Raw genomic sequence first — 18,138 nt, forward strand, 5'->3', positions numbered from 1 at the left:
ATTCTATGATTCTGTGATTCTAAATCAGTAGAGCCTGGTGGCTCTGGTGTCAGTGGGGCAGTGAATCCGCTCTGGGTTTCAGTCAGAACCAGTCAGACCTCTAAAATGAGCTATCCAAGGTGCTGAACCGGAGCCACCAGCCTCCACTCGTCTAAATCCAAGTGAACTGAAGACTTTGGAAAAAAAAAACCCGGTTAAGATCAGATCAGGGCAACGCGAGGATCTGCATCAAGCCACCCACCCCATTTGCACCCCATGCCGCCACCACCTCTTCCTCCCCCTCCTCCCCCTCCATTTGGCGTCCGAACGGGGGCGCTGCAGCCCACACGCTTGGCGAACTTCTTTCTTCCCCGCGCCGAGGGCGGCCGGCACAGCACAGCCCACCCGTTCGGCGGCGCCTTCGGGCGAGGGCGCCGAGCGAGCAGCAGAGGGCGCTGCCGGACAAGGTCCAGGGCCCGGTGGCGCGGAGCAGCCGCGGCAGGGATGCAGCGCGAGGGAGGAGGCTGAGCGAGCGAGCGAGCGAGCGACGGAACGGCTTGGCGAGAGGAGCGGATGCTGCAAAGCCGCCCGGCGGGGACCATGAGGAGCTCGGAGCGGGAAGGGGAGCGTGGAGAGGCGGCGCTCAGCTCCGGCCGGCCCCGGTAGAAGCCCGCGCGCTTGACTATGGCTGGCGGCAGGCGAGGGCTGGTGGCTCCCCAGAATACCTTCCTGGAGAATATCGTGCGGCGATCCAACGGTAAGGGGGCAGCCCGCCGCCGCCGCCACCGCCGCCGCCGCGACCCGTCGCGCCGGTGCGGAGCGGGGAGGGAGGGGCGCGCGAGGTGCTGGGGCTGCCCGCCAATGCGGGACTCCCGCCGCGCTGGGCTCCGCGGGGACGGAGGCTTGCCCGGCTGGCGACGGGGCTGCGCTCGGGGGCGGCGGGCGAGGGTTTGCTTCAGGATGCGCGTGCGGCTCAGGGGATGATGGGGACGCCTTTGGGTACCCAGAGCCGGCGTCGCCTCAAAGTCCTGCAGAAGAAAGTGGCCGAGGGGGCTCCGAGGGGGCGAGGGAGGGAAGCTGCAAGGCTCCTTGCCCCCCCCCCCGCCGCCGCCGCCCTGCCGCCCCTGAAATCTCGCTATAGGGGTGGGGAGAGAATTGCAGGTGTTTCCCGTGTCTCCTTTCGGGGATGCGCTGCTCAGGGTGGGAATCGCGATGAAGATGAAGATGTCGCCTGCCCCGGAGCTGTTGGGATGGGGTCTGAAGGGAGACTCCTTGCAGCCGAAGGGGGTCTCGACGTGCCTTTTCGTTAGGGAGACGGCCTCCCTTTCTCTCCCCCCCAGTCTTTCCACTCCTCCCCCCCGCTTTCACGGGGGCTGCCCCCTCCCTTCCCACGGAGGTTTTGGTGCTATGCAGACCTGGGAGACACTCTTTGCAGAGGCTGTAGCGAGATCCCCAGCAAGAGAGAGAGAAACACTCTCGGGTGTAAATGAGCTTTCTCCCAGACTTTTGACGTCCCTGCAGGGTGGAAGCCAACGGGGATAACCTGTCCAAAATCCACAGCCACACAGGATTTCAGTGAAAAGTGCAGAGGGATTAAAAAAAACAATCCCATGATGAGTATGGTTGTGTCTATTCCCCCCCCCCAATTTGATAGTGTACAACCAATGTGATTTCTAGGTTTGCTTCTGCGCTTTAAAAAAGGAGAGAGAGACCAATACTTCTGCAGTGTAGTCCAGGGCTGAAAAAGAGGTTTTTGGTATCCTTGAAGGTGAATATTGACAATGTGTACTAATGATTGACTAATATCAATCTTGAGCTAGCTTTTCTTTCGCTGCTGCCTTTACTCATTCAAGTAAGACACCCTTATGCAAGAAGAATCTTGCAGATATTAGAATCCAGATCACAGAATCTGGCACATATCAGGAGTCATGCCTATTTGGGCCAGGGGTGGGGGTGAGGGGTGGAGAGAATGCTGGTTTTGGGAGGTGAAGTTATTCAGACACTCAAGGTGGGCTATAAAGGAACATTTTAAATAGTTCTGGTTCAAAGGTCACCAGCACTGGTTTGAAGTAATTTCTGATGATGTTGATATTAAAAATAGTTTTAGAAGGAACGAATTGCACACTTGTACTCCTGAAGAAAGAATCTGCACTTTGTCTTGGTAGACAGAGATGGGGAGGGTTGGAGTGGCAAGGAGGAGACCACCTTGGTCTCCAATTTATGAGTGCATCCCCCGCCCCACTCCCAGATTCTCGAGCGAACGGGGTGGTCCACATGCCAGCTAATCTGAATTAAAAAACACCACATTTACATGAGTTTCACACGCTGAGTCAGCCAAAGCAAATCACTTACCAGCCTGATCCTATACAGCAGCAGCCCCCCAACGTTGAGCCCTCCAGATGTTTTGTACTGCAACCCCCATCATCACGGATAATTGGCCATGCTGACCATGGCCTGATGGAAGCAAAGCATCTGGAGTGCACGAGGTTGGGGAAGGCTGAGTTAGGTGTGTCTTTCTCTGTACAGGTCTGGATTTGTTTGTTTGTTTATTAGAGGATTCCTACCCCACAAGCTTGCTGTGTTACAAAGGTTGTGCTGACCAGAGAGAAAGGAAGACAGAGATCTTGTACTTTTAATTGTTATACAGAACAGAAAATCGCAGCAGGTTCGGGTTCAGCTTCTGCCACCTCTGCATGACAAGCTGTCCAAATTCCTTCTTCTACAGACCTCTTAAAGGTACAGAGTCCTTCCTCCTCCACCATTGGTCCTGCAAGGCTAGTCCCAATGTTAACCCTTCACAAGATTATGACCCAGTTCCTTCCTTTCAGTGTGATTAATTGTGGCTATTTGGATGAATGTGAGGACTGTTGGCATGAGAATTGACGAGAGAGAGAGAGGGGGGGGGCAGGCTGGGATCCAAATTGGGGAGACACACACGGCCTTTGAATTTGCTGGAACAAAATCAACAGCACAATGATAAGGCAGATATACTGCTTTAATAACTTCGAGAAATGCATTGCCATTTTTAAAAGGGTTATTTTGTTGAGGAAATCGCCTTTTGATTGTGTTTTCCACGTAAAACATTATCACTAACATTAACCCATATTAAGGTCTCATTTTATAATTCAAGTTCGTCCTCTCCAACCCCAATCCATCTTTCCCAGTGAAAGTGTTTTTTTGTTTTTTTTTTAACTTGGGAGGAGAGGAGAAATCTCATTTGTCATTAACTCAGTAATGGCAAGCAGTTTTCTTTTCTCAAATTATTTCAGCGTTGTCAGAAGAATACACCATTCAATCAGCACAGACTATTACAACCCCCCCCCCCCGCCTAGTGCCTGTCTTTGGCATTTGAATAATATCATCATTAAAATGCCATTTTGAAGAAAGCTCTCTGTGGAAATTGGCATATTGGTTCTCCTTGATTTTCTCCTAACTCCCCCTTTGCCCCCCAAAGAGGTGCAATACCGATCCCATTGCCCTTAATCAAAGTTCATCAATGGCTGCCACAAAGTTCCTGAACGCACACTCATTTGACATATGATTTATCATCGTACTTTAAGAACAGAAGCCAAAAAAGGTGGCCATGAATTCAAGAAGTGCCCAACAGCAGGGTAAAATGCTTTTAAATTATTTGTTATTATGTTTATAGCCCGCCTTTCTGCAGCATGGTACACATGATTCTCCCCTCCCTCTTTTTATCCTGAAAACAACCCTGTGAGGTAGGTTAGGCTGAGAGTTAGGCTGAGAGTTGGCAAAAATTCATGGCTGAGGGGGCGATCTGAACTTGGGTCTCCCCACAGTCTAACCGCTACACCACACCGGCTCTCTTTTGCAGCATGTATTCCAAGGAACGATTGCCCCGAGGATAGCTGTTTTCTCCGCTCAGGTTACACTAGAAGCAGTTACAGCTTTAGCAGCTTCTTACCCCTAGTGAATTGACTAGCTTGAGGGTGGGGAACTTGTCATCCTCCATTACGTTGGACTACAACTCCCATCATCCATGACCATTGGCCATGCTGGCTGGGGCTGATGGGAGTTGGGCATCCAACAACATGTGGAAGTTCCCTGGTCTGGCTTCTGTTACAATGACCTGAAGGCTCATGCAGCGTCAGCATCTTGGTTCAGCCATCAAAGCCTTTTCAGGTGTGTTCCTTGGTGTAGAAGGAATGGGTGGGTGGGTCAGGCCCTCAACCTACATATATTAATTAAACCCCCTATGGGGTTCTTGGTCTCAGGTAGAAAGGCCTTCCGCACCTCCAGCTGTACATGTGAGGGCTCCCTACAGATGTGTTAATGCAGGACTGGGGAACGTTGGTGGACCACAACTCCCCAGCCCTAGCCAGGATAGGCAAGAGTGAGGGCTGATGGGAGTTGCAGTCCAATAAAATCTGGAGGGCCATGGGTTCCCCCACTCCTGCTTTTCTCAAGGCACAGAGGTCAGGGATGGTGGGCGCCCAAGGAGGTCAGACTGGTTGTCCACCTAGCCCAATATGGTCTACTCTGACTGGCAGCTGCCCTCCAGGGTCTTGGCTAGAAGCCTTTCCCATCACCTCATCCTTTTAAATGGAGATGCCGAGAATGGAACCCTCAGACCTTCTGCGTGCAAAGCTATGTTGAGCTATGGTCCTGCCCGTGAGCCTGCTGCTGTGATGCCGTCCCCCACCCTCAGTGGTAGAGCACCTGCTTTGCATGCAAAAGGTCCCAGGTTCAATCCCCAGCTTCTTCAGGTGGGGCCTGGAAAGAATCCTGACTGGAACCAGGGGAGCTGCTGCCAGTCAGTGTCGACAATACTGGGCTAGATGGACCAATGGCCTGACTTGGAATGAGACAGCCCCTTCTGTTCCAAGGTTCCCCCGTTGTAACTCAGAAGTATACATGAAGCCTAAGCTCAAGAAATCTTAAGGAGGGTCTGGTCCTTACCCCCCTCAAATTACTCTGCCCATTTATCTTTACTGCCCCTTATGCCTGGAACACCTGCCTCTGTGGCACCACCTCTGTGGCTTGAAATCCCTCCTCAAAACCCACTTTTCCCCTCAAGTAGGCATGGGGAACATGTGGCCCTCCAGACGTTGTTGGACTGCAACCCTCATCAGCTCTAGCTAGCATAGCCGATGGTGAAGGATGATGGGAGTTGTAATCCAACAACATCAGGAGAGGCACACCTTCCCCTTCCCTGCCATAGAGCTTTTGGCCTCATCCATGTGTCGGACTACATTTCCCACCATCCCCACCCAGCATGGCTGGGGATGGTGGGAGATATAGTCCAACACATCCGAAGGGCACCAGGTTGGGGAAGCCTGGCCCAAACCATTAGTCTTCATGCCCATTCATATGGAAGCCCAAGACTACACCTGCACACAGCCATCGCCTGCTACTCTTGGCTTTTTCTCCCCACCTCCCGATGTCTTCCCTCCTCACTGTTGGACTTCTCGATCATATGTCCCAGGGGGTGGGCAAGACCTGTCTTTTTGTTTCCGAAACTCCACAAAGTACTTTGGTGATGTGCTATACTTAAAGAATCCTGTGTCAGGGTTTATGCTAAGCCTTGCTGCCCTAGCTTAACTCTGGGGAAGGATCATTTAAGACGGCTCCCTTTAATGATCATGAGAGCCTTACGTAAGAGTTCAGCTCGGTTCATCCTGATCCTGCCTTAGACTGTGGCGGCACAAGCAGTGGCAGCCCAGGAGATGGCATTGTGTGCAAGGCAAGGGCAGAGGCAGGAGCTACCAAGTAGAACCAGACGAACGCTTGGCCGTGTGAAGCTGTATTCAGACATCTTTCATGCTTAGGGTGAACCTGAATCTGAACAACAGGGGCAGGCAAGCCTGCCACAGAATGTTGCAGTGTGGAATGCTCCTGTTCAGGGGTCCAGCCAGCCAGCTGTGCTCTATTCCAGGATATTCCATTCCATCCCTATGGGAGGGGCCATAGCTCAGTGTGATAGAGCACCTGCTTGGCATTGGTTCGATCCCTGGCTCCTCCAGGTAGGGCCAGAAAAGAATCCTGCCTGAAACCCTTGAGAGCTGCTGCCAGTCAGTGTTGACTATACTGGGTTAGATGGACCCATGGTCTGACTCAGTGTAAGGCAGCTTCCTATGTTCCTATCCCCCTGCCCTTGGTCTTCTGTTTTCCCCATCCCTAACAGTCCATCAGTATTCCACGGGTACAGAGCATGCTTAAAGCACTGTTTTAGCTTTTTTCTCTCCCCATGGGCTCCCCCCCCCCCAAATTTTGTTTTTGGTACGTCTGGCAAACTTTGGGTTCCCTCGAGCCTGCGATCCCTCCATCTTGTGTGCAGATGGTGCCATTTTAGCTTCATAAAGATCCACACTTGGAAAATGAGTTTCCTATTAGCATACAGCGGGGGTGTTGAACCTCTTTCAGCCCAAGCGCCAAATTCAGTTGTGGAGAAGCTCTCGGGGCCGCATTCCAGTGGTGGACGGGGCTGAAGGGAAAATGGGGCAAGGCCAAAGGCAAAAGGAGGTGGGGCCAAAAAACCAAAACTATCTGCCAGTAACTAAGCCTTAGGAGAGGCATTTCAACCTTTCATTATGGGGAAGAGATCATGCAATAGCTGGGAAAACCCCACATGATAGGCCATTGGGGTGGGGGGAGGGAGGGGAAAGAGGGAATCACCTGGTGACATGGGGAAGACCAAATGGGGAAACCTGGAGGGCTGATTGGGACCCCAGGTGGGCCAGAACTGGCCCCTGAGTTCAACACCCCTGGTATAAAGAATAAATTTTTGTTGTTGTTGTTCAGTCGTTCAGTCATGTCCGACTCTTTGTGACCCCATGGACCATAGCACTCCAGGCCTTCCTGTCCTGCGCTCTCTCCCGGATTGTGCTCAAGTCCATATGCATTGCATTGGTGATGCTCTCTAGCCATCTCATCCTCTGCTGTCCCCTTCTCCTTTTGCCTTCAATCTTTCCCAGCATCAGGGTCTTTTCCAGTGACTTTTCTCTTCGCATTAGGTGGCCAAAATATTTGAGCTGTAGCTTCAGTATCTGTCCTTCCAATGAGCAGTCAGGGTTGATTTCCTTTAGGATTGACTGATTTGACCTCCTTGATCTCACTAAAGAACAGCTTGCTTGTGAGCCTATGTACACCAGTTTCTGGTGCTGTTGCACTCATGCCCTGCTTGTGGGTTCCTGGTCGACAGCTGGTTGGCCACTGTGTGAACAGAATGCTGGACTAGATGGACCCTTGGTCTGATCCAGCAGGGCTCTTCTTATGTTCTTATGCTTGTTTTGATTGTTCCCACATGCACTTCACTTTAAGACAGTCATCATCTGCCCTGCAGTATAATCATAAGTGCATTAAAACTGCTAAAATGTTAAAAGTCTTAACATGGTGGAAATTTGTTCAAGCCAATTTTTTTATATAGTTTTGTAATTGGACTACCCTTCCAGGTTCCAGAACATAAGACAACAAGAACCATTAGTTCTCATGAATATCATTTGTATACATTTTTGTAGATGTAGCTCTTCAACAGCATTGGGGCTGTAACTCTAAGGGCACAACCCTACTGAGATAGTTGGCAGCCTCCAAAGTCAGAGGCTGCCAAGTATCCAATGCAGGGCAGCCGGAGCATGGAGACGATCCTTGCCTCTGTGCTCCTGCTGCCTTATATTTTTGGCTAGACGGGCAATTTTGCCTGTCTAGCTGTGGCTTTGGGGAGGGGGAGGGAAGGAGAACAGGACACACATAGGAAGCTGCATAACGTGGCTTCTGTGGACTCCTCCCCTCCCTGCCCCGGGACCGCCCCCTTTCCCCTGTCTCCATGCTCTGTTTCCGAGCACGGAGAAGTAGCTGTTGTGGAGAGAACCATGCCAGCTTTGAGGGGGCAGGGAGCATGGTTTCTGGGCTCCAAGGTTGCAGCCCTGGTTCCGACCTTGGATCCTAGAAACCAAAACATCCTATGGCCCTCTAGACAGTGTCTATTGGCCATAGGATTGCACCCTAACTGTAAAAAATGGTGGGCCAGGAAATATAGAGGAAAGATGGGTGGAAAAATGTTTCCTTGCCACCTCCTGGTGTCTGCAGATCAGAAGTAGGGAACCATTTTCCTATGAAGGGCTATTTACCCATGGGTAACGTCAGTCAGTGACCATTCTGCTAGTAGGTGGAGCAGATCTGGTGGTAGGCGGAGCCAGAGCCAAAACAGGCAGAGTTTGGAGCATTACAGGGTTGCATAGCTATTTTTCACTCCAGATGTAGATTGTCAGCAGAACTGGGAATAAGAGGCATCTGTGACTTCTTGTGCATCCTTGGACAAATCTCTGGGATCCAATCAAACTATTGATGCTGTGGCAGCACCCACATGGACTCTGACATCTAACTCCACCTCACCCCTCACCCCAATCCCTATTTCCAGATTTACTGCACTTTTGTGCAGAAATGTTAATTTTCAAAGGGGCTCCAGGCAATCTTTTGCCTGAGTGCTTGTATTAATATTAAAATGCCTATGAATCAGCTTGAAGAATGAAAGCAGCACGTGGGTTTTTCATGTTCTTGGTGAATGAAAGCTAGATCTGAAGAGGTGAAAAGCATTTATAAAGGACCACAAGGCAGCCACCTAGTAGGCTGGGAAATTAGTCTGTTTGAAATGAGGGAGAAAAAGTACTCAATTGTGAGCCAGTATGCCTCATGTCACATGATGATGATGATAATTTTGCGAGGGTTAAATTGTATTAATCTTTGCAGAATGCAGCAATTCACAGCCATAGTGAGCTTATAGTTGCAACTATGAGATTCTAACTGCACCATGGAGTAGTTTCTGGAGTGGGGGCTAATTTTAATCAGTGCAGCAGTGAGTTAAGAGCCCAAATCGATTTTTGAGGTTCTGTTCTGGTCCAAAAGCATTAAGGAAATAAAAGAGTAGGCATAAGGAATGAAAAAGTATTTAAGAGAGCATTTCCTTCTAAAAATGAGTGTTCTCTTTTGTGTATTGAATTGTAAGTTATCTGACACTTCCTTCCATATTTCAAAAAGGCTTTGAGATTTTGAAGTCATGCAAATGTGCTCAAATGTAGTAGATTGCTCTGTTCATTACAGCATGGGATAGTGAAAAAAGATTCCATTGATGCCAGTGGGATTACGTTTGCTATCACTAACTGCTGTGTGGGTGGATACACCAATTTTTTGGGATGGGTTGCAGCTGTGGAGGACTGCCCTCCCAGGGCTCTGTGATCCCAATCCACATCAGTCCCCCTGTGCTTACTTTTGAATAAAAAACAGCAACAGACTGAGCTTCATGCTACGTAATTTGACATAATTGAGAGAAACCTAACTGCATGTTCATGTGGCTTGTCTCATTGCCTGGAGGATGTGTGCATGACTGCCAGTTAGGGTAGACAACACTAGAAACAATGGACCAATGGAGGACCAATGGAGGATGTGTTCATGTGGCTTGTCTCATTGCCTGCAGGATGTGTGCATGACTGCCAGTTAGGGTAGACAACACTAGAATCAATGGACCAATGGAGGACCAATGGAGGATGTGTTCATGTGGCTTGTCTCATTGCCTGCAGGATGTGTGCATGACTGCCAGTTAGGGTAGACAACACTAGAATCAATGGACCAATGGAGGACCAATGGAGGATGTGTTCATGTGGCTTGTCTCATTGCCTGCAGGATGTGTGCATGACTGCCAGTTAGGGTAGACAACACTAGAATCAATGGACCAATGGAGGACCAATGGAGGATGTGTTCATGTGGCTTGTCTCATTGCCTGCAGGATGTGTGCATGACTGCCAGTTAGGGTAGACAACACTAGAATCAATGGACCAATGGAGGACCAATGGAGGATGTGTTCATGTGGCTTGTCTCATTGCCTGCAGGATGTGTGCATGACTGCCAGTTAGGGTAGACAACACTAGAATCAATGGACCAATGGAGGACCAATGGAGGATGTGTTCATGCGGCTTGTCTCATTGCCTGCAGGATGTGTGCATGAGTGCCAGTCAGAGTAGACCACACTGGGCTTGATGGACCAATGGCCTGACTCAATATTAGTCAGTTTCATATTCATATGAAGTGCCTGGTTAGAATATGAAGAACACAGAGATCAATGGAATGTAATACTAAGCATTTTATATTTAGGATTGTGGTGCTAGGATGCAAATGACTCACAATTATTCTAATGGAAGAGCAGATCAAAAATGGAGGATGCAAAAGTTGTTCAGAACTATTGTTATTGTGTCAACCTTTGCTTCGCATATGAGTGCTTTGGGCTTTCCCTTTTTCTTCCATGAAAAATGTACAGCAGTGGATGTGTGTTTAAGGACCCCAGATAGGTCTTCTATTTTAACAGCCATCTGGCACCTTGGCAGTGCTTCTAGACCAGGAATGGAGAACCTCCATCCCACAGGTCTAACATGGCCTACTGGGGGTCCCCATCCTGCCTGTTAGCTTCTAGAGACTAGGCCTCCAAAATGTAGGGGACTTGGCCAGATGGTTCCTTCTCCACTCATCATGGTCCTAACTATCTCCTCCTGAGTATACATAGTGGAGAGACTTGGGTTCCCAAGAGAGAGCTCTTTGTACATACAGTTCTACACATGTAGGCTCTGTTCTGATTTTCAAATGAACTTGTGGGGATTAGGAGCTGGGATCACATGTGCTATCCCATTTCCCCTGCCCACTTAAGTCATGTCTGAAAAGAGCTTCTGTTGAGAGCCCATTGGGAAGGGAAGCACTCTCCACTGTCTGTTGGCAATGTTAAATGTCATATGTTATTCCAACTTTATTGATGGTAATATAGACAAAACACCTTTCAGATTTCTACAATTGTAGACCTGCTTTTGCTATCTCAACTGCTTTAAAGTTTGATTTTGTGGTCACCAACTCTGCAAACCAGAAACTCCTGTGTTGCTGGTATGAATATGTTGGAATGCCTACTGAATGTTCATTGGAAAATTGTGGGACGAGGCTAGTCAAAAAGCAGAATAATCAATAAGCAATCCATTCCCCACACCAATTTAGTGATAGCAAAGCCAAGATAAATGCATTAATCATTTCTTACTCTCCACAAAAAACCCTACTCTCGATTGTTCCTCATCTTGCATGCACTCAAGAGATACAGCCCTAAGACGAGTGCTGGGTTTATACAATTACCTTAATTGTGTTATTCAAAAAACAAACATGGATTATTTGTGACCTTGAGCTATTTATACTAAGATCTCAATCCAAAGAACTTTTGCATCTTCCATTTTTGATCTGCTCTTCCATTAGAGTAATTGTGAGTGGTTTGCATCCTAGCACCGCAATCCTAAATATAAAATGCTTAGTATTCCATTCCATTGATCTCTGTGTTCAAAAGCTGTTGTCCTGTGTGCTTGGATGTGAGGCCCATTGAGCAAGGTTGGACTCTCTTCTGAGTTAACTTACAACGTCATCCTTGGCATCCTGAGTGGCTTAGGGTCACAGTGCCTGAGAGCACATCCAGATAATTCAATGGGTGTGTTTCACAACTGAGTTTTAGAAGCCAACACTATGCAATGTACCTGCAACATGTGTGAAACTACTGTCCACATCTCAGAAGCATCTGCAAAGGTTCTTCTCGCTGGGGGTGAAAAATGCCGACCAATAACCAAATTGTGATTTTCCTCCACAGCAAAAGTATAACTCTGTGTTTATTTGCAATGAAATGATTGACTAAATAAACCCAGATGCATGCACCTAAAGAACAACAATCTAGTCATATTAGATAAAATGCATGTTTGGGTCCCTGTTGACCATTGGTTATCCTGGAAGACCAGCCTTCAACTCACTTCAAACTCTGACTAGGGTGGCTGCTTATGCACTGCCAAAAAAGAGGAAACACATCACCAAAACAGAGGACAAAAGAGGACAGCAATTTGCATAACATTTGCATATGCTAATTTATATGTATAGGTGCAAATTTAGAAATAATAACTCTAATTTAAATAGAAATGCGGTGTATCTCATCATAGTAAGGAAGACTGCCCAGGTGACCTGGGTGGCTGTTCAGTCTGCTGTCCAGGCGCTAACTGTTGATAAGTAGGCACCTTCAAGGACCCTGCTACTCTCCCTTCTGTTGGTTCTTTATCTTTCAACTGGTCTTGGACTGGAGAGCCCTTCAAACAGAGGACTGTCTCTGTAAAGTAGGTCACCTGTCCACCTGGACCATAAGTCAGAACTGACTCTCATCCAAACATATATTGCTTTGGAGTCTTATCACATTATTGTTATTATATTTTACTCGGAAGGAAAATAAAGTATGCTTTCAAGTAGTAAGAGACTGATTTAGTCCACACTTTAACCGTGTAATGCTAGATCATGCCAACCATCTGTGAAGAGATCAGTTTGTGTGGCAAAATACACTTCCAGCCCCCGAACCATCTCTGTTTTAAAAGATGTATGGAAAGTATGCAGGCAGGACGATAGCACCCCCATGAAATCCGCTATCTCAAGCAAGTGCTTTGCATTGTTTCATTTAAGAAGTCAGCAGTCCTCTGGTCAGCTGAACAACCCAGATAAAACAAAAAGGTAGGCAACCTTTTGGGGGCCTGTGGGCACATTTGGCAATTCTAAATTGCCATGAGAGTCATGGCAAAGGACAAGTAACCTGCTCAAAAGACTAGTACAAAGCAGAGGTGGGGTCTGAGTCCCAACACACTAGAAGACTCCTCTGAACCCAGAGTTTTCAGCACCAACAGAAACCTATTACACACCAGTTGCAGCTGCTGCTAAGAAAATGTGTTAATTAAAAAAAGTGGGTGGGATAGAGCACCTTGGTGGGTGCCAAGAAAAGTGTCTGGAGGTGCATTGGGGCCTGTGGCCACCATGTTGCCTACCCCTGCCCAAGAGGCTCTGCCTTGCTGAATGCTATGTGCACCTGGGCAAAATCAAACCACATTGGAACTTCTCTAGGAGTTATTCAGAAGAGTCTACCTTACTTCTATACTTCTCACACATGAGTTATGTACAAGGGTGAATACATTCCCCACTCTTCCACCCCACAAGGAAGAACCAATGTTAATTCTTCTTTGCTCCAACGTCCAAAGAATGGAAATTCTTTCATTGTCTATCAGGGGGCAGTCCAGATGTTTTGGCTTACAACTCCAATCAGCCCTAGTCAGCATAGCCAATGATGAAGGCTCATGGGTGTTGTAGGCCAATTGTCTAGAAAATTAAATGGTCTAGAAAGTTAATTTCCCTTCGGCCAGAGATAAGAAAAGATCTAAATCATGCATTGCCCTCTAGTTCCAGCTACCAGTTGAAAGCTATCATATGTGGGGGACAAGAACAATGTGGAGAGCAGAGAACAATGTAGATTGGATAGCAGAGCTACTCTATTCTCCATGTATCTAGGGTGCCTTACCCAATGTGCCTGCATTAGTTATCCATGCATGCCACCTTTACTTGATGTCCTGTCTGGTGCTGGAGCCCCATCGACGTGTACTTCTACCTTTAAAAATATCCCTATACTTCCAGTATATTTGCCATCTTACAGTATACCTGCCATCTTACCCAGAACGTTCCCATGAGCCTTTGGTGTGTAACTCTCTACCATTTCGGAAGCTGTAGAATGCAACCTTAATTTAAGTTTTTGGCAGGTTTGATTGTGGAAGAATGAGTTTGGGGGACTTTTGTAATCCCCACAGTTTAGATCCTGAAATGGTCTTCCTCAATTACACAGTAACAAACGGAGGGTTTTTGAAGGGGATCTGATGCATAATATCCTACTTTTGAACTGAGTTATTTTAAAAAACCAAAGGGGGAAATTTAAATAGTGCAATTATTTTTGAAAAACGTATGCAATCAGATTGCATGCCATATGTTAGCTTTTTTGAACAGTAAAATATTAGATTGTTATGCTACGATAAGCATTCTGTGAATTCAGTACTGAAATGTAATACATGGCCTTAGGTCTATCTTGAGGGTGCAGCAACCTGACACTGAACACTAGAGGGAGCTGTTCCCATACAGCTTTCCTGAGCATGTTTTTTCTTCTCCTTTCACTCTCTGTTACAATAGAGACAAAAACTGCGGGGCAAGACAAAGTGCTTATAATATGCTGCAATTTCCCAAGCCCCTCATTCCAATATTTTTCACGTAACTTTTTGTTTTATAGCTCTCGGCATAGACGGTGTCTTGTACGCAAGCTCCAGTATGCGTAGTTTTCTTGATTGTCCACTTCAGTCATCGGTTCCCAATTTTTTGATGTCGAACTAGCGCAAACCAATGCTTCCGCAATGTAACTAGTGCCACGGCAAAAAGCTGCAATTTGCTGAATTTCAATGGCAAATCGCCACTTTCCCCCCATGTGCTAGTTACAGTACACAAGCACTGTTTTCTGCTAGCACAGTGTCGATAGAGCTAGCAAGAGTGCGCTCTTGGCCTCTTCCCAGCGTTCCGACAAATTTCAATCACAAAAGCCCAATTAGGGGCCTGCATGGAATTGGGAGAGGGAATGAAAGGAAGGCAAGAGCCTTTATGCCTGCTACCGCACTCCTGTTCCACTACTTGTCCTTATTTCTCCTGTCCCCAACTTGTCCTTCTATTCCTCCATCTTCTACTCAACCTCTGTGCTCACCTTCCTCCTTCCTCCTTGTTCCACCCATGATGAGACCATTCTTTCATCATCTTTATTTGGCCTTATGGGATGGAAGTAGCTGGTGTCCTTCGCTGCAGACTGTTTCCTTCCCATAGGATCAAAGGTTTGTACAAGTGTCTGTGCATTAGGGTAACCCACCTCTTACGTGTCACCAAGAGAGAGACAGCGGACACACACACACACACACACTTGCATAACATTGACATATACTAATTTATCTGTACATATGGAAATTTAGAAACAATTACTCTAAATAGAACTACAATACATCTCATGATAGTGAGCAGGTGACCTGTGTATCTGCCAGTCTCCTGTCCAGGTGTTCACTGTTGATAAGTGACTTTGAGCACCCTTGATTTTTAAAAGGGATGTGGACTGGACAGCCCTTCAAATAGAAGATGCCTTCAAATAGAGGACTGTTCCCCACAGAGTAGAATACATGGCCACTGTAGCGTGTACTGTGGGGGGCGGGAGGCGGCTGCTGGAACTGGTGGGCAAAATGTGGCTCCATGGAAAGGGTGGACATAATGACCAACTTGCTGCTGTGATCCAGACTCCCTTGAGATGTGGTGGTAGCCTGGCAAGAATCCCTTGTATGTGGTGGTTCCATGGAACTGGCGGTTATGAGCATCCAGGCTGCCACCAAGCTCCAGAAGTTCTCAGGATGTGTTAATGGCCCAGCCAGCCTAGGGTCAGTGTCCTTCTGATGCCCTCTGCTGTCAGAGATAGTCCCTGGTGGCTTGAGGGATGCTGCAGGTACTACTCTTGCTGCTGTGAGTTTTAGAGTTTATAAGAGGGCAGCATGGGATTGTTCTGATGTTCTACTGTTTTGTGGCAATTTTACAGGGTCTCTGTGGGGTAGGGACCCTTTCCTACTCTTCTCATGTGGTCCTCCCATTTCCAAACCCCTGCAACTTCAGGAAGTTACTGTTAAATATTTGGGGATTATGGTGAAATAGTTAGTAATGTAAAAATAACCAGCATTGGAGTGGAATTGTGACAATCTATGGAAACTGCTGAGTACACTTAGATTTGTTCAAGCAGAGTCATGCCGAGAAGTGTTGTTGTTCTTTTAGTTTTTAAGATGACGATACATTAAAAACATGACATCCCCTCATTCTGAAGTAAAGATGGGTGAGAATTTCATTTCAGTTCATTTTTTATAAGACTTTTCCAAAATGTTCACATTTCTCTATATTTGAGATGAAAAGAACTTGAGATTTTAAAAAACTGAATGTGGGAGAAACTGAAATTCACTGAGATTCATCCATCCAGGCCAAGGGCTTCAAGTGTTCAGCTCTTAAAAGCCTGGGTTTGAATCCCTGTGTATGCAACCCTGTAAGTGCTGAATTAGAGCTGCTGCCTCTTTCTTCTGACAGGCTCCTCATCTTTAACAGCTGTCTGGCAGGCATGTACAACATGGTATTCTCCATGCTGGAAATAGCCATGCCCATTGAATTTGGCCAGTGCAGATGGGTGAGAATTTCGTTTCAGTTCATTTTTGATAACCATTCACCAAAATTCACTCATTTTTTTCATACTCAGAATGAAAAGAACTTGAGAATTAACGAATTCGCGAATTTGCAGGTGAAAGCAAAATTGACAGATCCCTCCAACCCTAGTCCGAAGGGATGTGGTACAACCCAGAATGCCAGTCTATCGTCTCATTCTGATTAATATTGTAGACTGGCTCTTAAACTGTCTGTAATCTGCCTCTTTGAAAGAGATTTATTTTAAAAAAATAATTGGGACCAGGCCTCCTGAGCCTCATTCTGCCTTGCCTCTTGCTGCCACCCTGCTCCCACCTCTCATGACTGAGATAGCTCTATATTTGCGGCAAATGGGGCAGTGACCCCTTGCCTGTCCCCCACTCCCATCTCCCCACAACCAGGTACATTTGTTCTGCTGCTTCCAACTGGTCTTCTTCTGTACTCCTCCAGCACTCTCCGTAGAATGTTGAGCATCTGCCTGTCCTCTGCCCCATCAGCCACAATGGGCACTAGCCACTACTGTCTCGTGACCAAGTGACGGCTAGCGTCGCCAAAACCTCCCCATGTTCAGGCCTGCAAGAGATGGAGGATGTTGCAATGATTCCAGCCGGCTGCAGTTCTACTTCCTGATGAGCCATCTGTCAGGAGGGAATGAACCCTCCATGTCCTCATCTCTCTCCCACTGAATTGTCTGCTTAGTCAGAGAGACAGAGGATGCTGCTGCTGGTCAGGTCCAGAGCCATAGGAAGTCTGTGAGGACCTGGCCCCCTGAGGAATTTTCTCCAGGTCCCTTCTTAGAACATTCAGCTTTCATTTTTAAAAAGTAAACTTCCAGCCTTTTTACTGACAAGAGATACAAGGGGAAATGTGCAGACAGGATTGTGTTATCTATTGAACCTTGCTTCCTTGAATGAGGTTTCATGCAGGTTTGGGGAGTGGAACAGGTTTATCAATGCTGTTTTATACAGTTCCCCGGTAGGTCCCTTAAAAGAGGCCTACTGCAGTGTTTCTTCTAGTCCAAGGAAAGAGGGGGAGTATGGAGGGTGACGTATACATAAGGGGATAGTGTGCAGTTAATTCAATTCACCTTGCCTCAGTACAATACAATTGGACTTGAGTGTTCAATAAAAGGTAAAGAAAGCAAAGGAGGGAAGGTAACAATAATGGCAGGTGGGGGGAGGGAGAGGAAGAAATCTCATGCAAGGGGGCACAAAAATAATGATTCTATCAGCCCAGTGTGTTTCAAATCACACTTCTTCACCGCTGAAACATGTTGGAGCCCTTTCATTTCAAAATGTACTGGGCCATAAAATCTTTATTTTTTGTAAACCTTGGTTTGTAACCCTCCCTGTTTTTTCCCCCAATAAAAAGTGAATCTGCTTGTGTTTTCAGCATTTTAGCTTTCTAAATTTTTATCTTTGCTGTTTTAAATCTGTATTTTAAACTCCTGTACTGCTGCTAGGTTTTATTGTGGTTGTATTGTTATATTGTGGTTTTAATGTTCTATATATTTTAAATTGTTTTATTGTGTGTTGTTTGGTTTTAGTTTTTGTGAACTGCCCAGAGAGCTTCGGCTATTGGGAGGTATAGAAATAAATAAATAAATAAATAAATAAATAAATAAATTGTCCCTGCCCACGCAAAGATTTATAAGCACTTGGCACTTACTTAACCTCTATTTCCATGAAAATGTAATGAATTAACTTCAGGTCTGTTTGACTGCCTCTTTTACATTGATTCATAATGAAGCCCCAATTAACACTTAGCCCTCCCTCCTCAAATCTGGCCAGTTGTTCTACTTTACAGAGGACAGTCCTCTATTTGAAGAGCTGTCAGAAGACAGCCCTCTGTTTGAAGGCATCCTCTATTTGAAATTCTGTCCAGTCCAAGTCAAATTTACAGATAAAAAAAACATTAGAAGAAAGGAGAGCAGCTGGGGCCTTGAAGCTGCCCCTTGAGAGTTAATATCCGGATAGCAGACTGAGAAGAAAAGAAGGTCAGGTATACACTGCTAGAGCCATAGTCAAATGTTTGGTTTTACTATGTTGGGGGGTTCTCCTCAGATATATACACCTAGGAAATGAA

At 46.8% G+C, this 18,138-nt stretch overlaps 1 protein-coding gene across 1 annotated transcript in view; it reads left to right on the plus strand.

The window, feature by feature from the left end:
• The first annotated feature begins 623 nt into the window (after window positions 1-623).
• The window catches only part of KCNH1 (potassium voltage-gated channel subfamily H member 1), a 351,345-nt gene continuing 333,830 nt past the window's right edge, over window positions 624-18,138 (plus strand). Inside the window, exon 1 of the mRNA XM_084832718.1 lies at window positions 624-736. Coding sequence (XP_084688844.1) covers window positions 664-736 — 73 coding nt within the window. The 5' untranslated portion in view covers window positions 624-663. The remainder of the gene's footprint in view (window positions 737-18,138) is intronic.

Source organism: Heloderma suspectum, chromosome 1, assembly GCF_057233095.1.
Source record: "Heloderma suspectum isolate Gila_16-S chromosome 1, 16-S_ref, whole genome shotgun sequence".
In the NCBI taxonomy this organism is placed as follows: Eukaryota; Metazoa; Chordata; class Lepidosauria; order Squamata; family Helodermatidae; genus Heloderma; species Heloderma suspectum.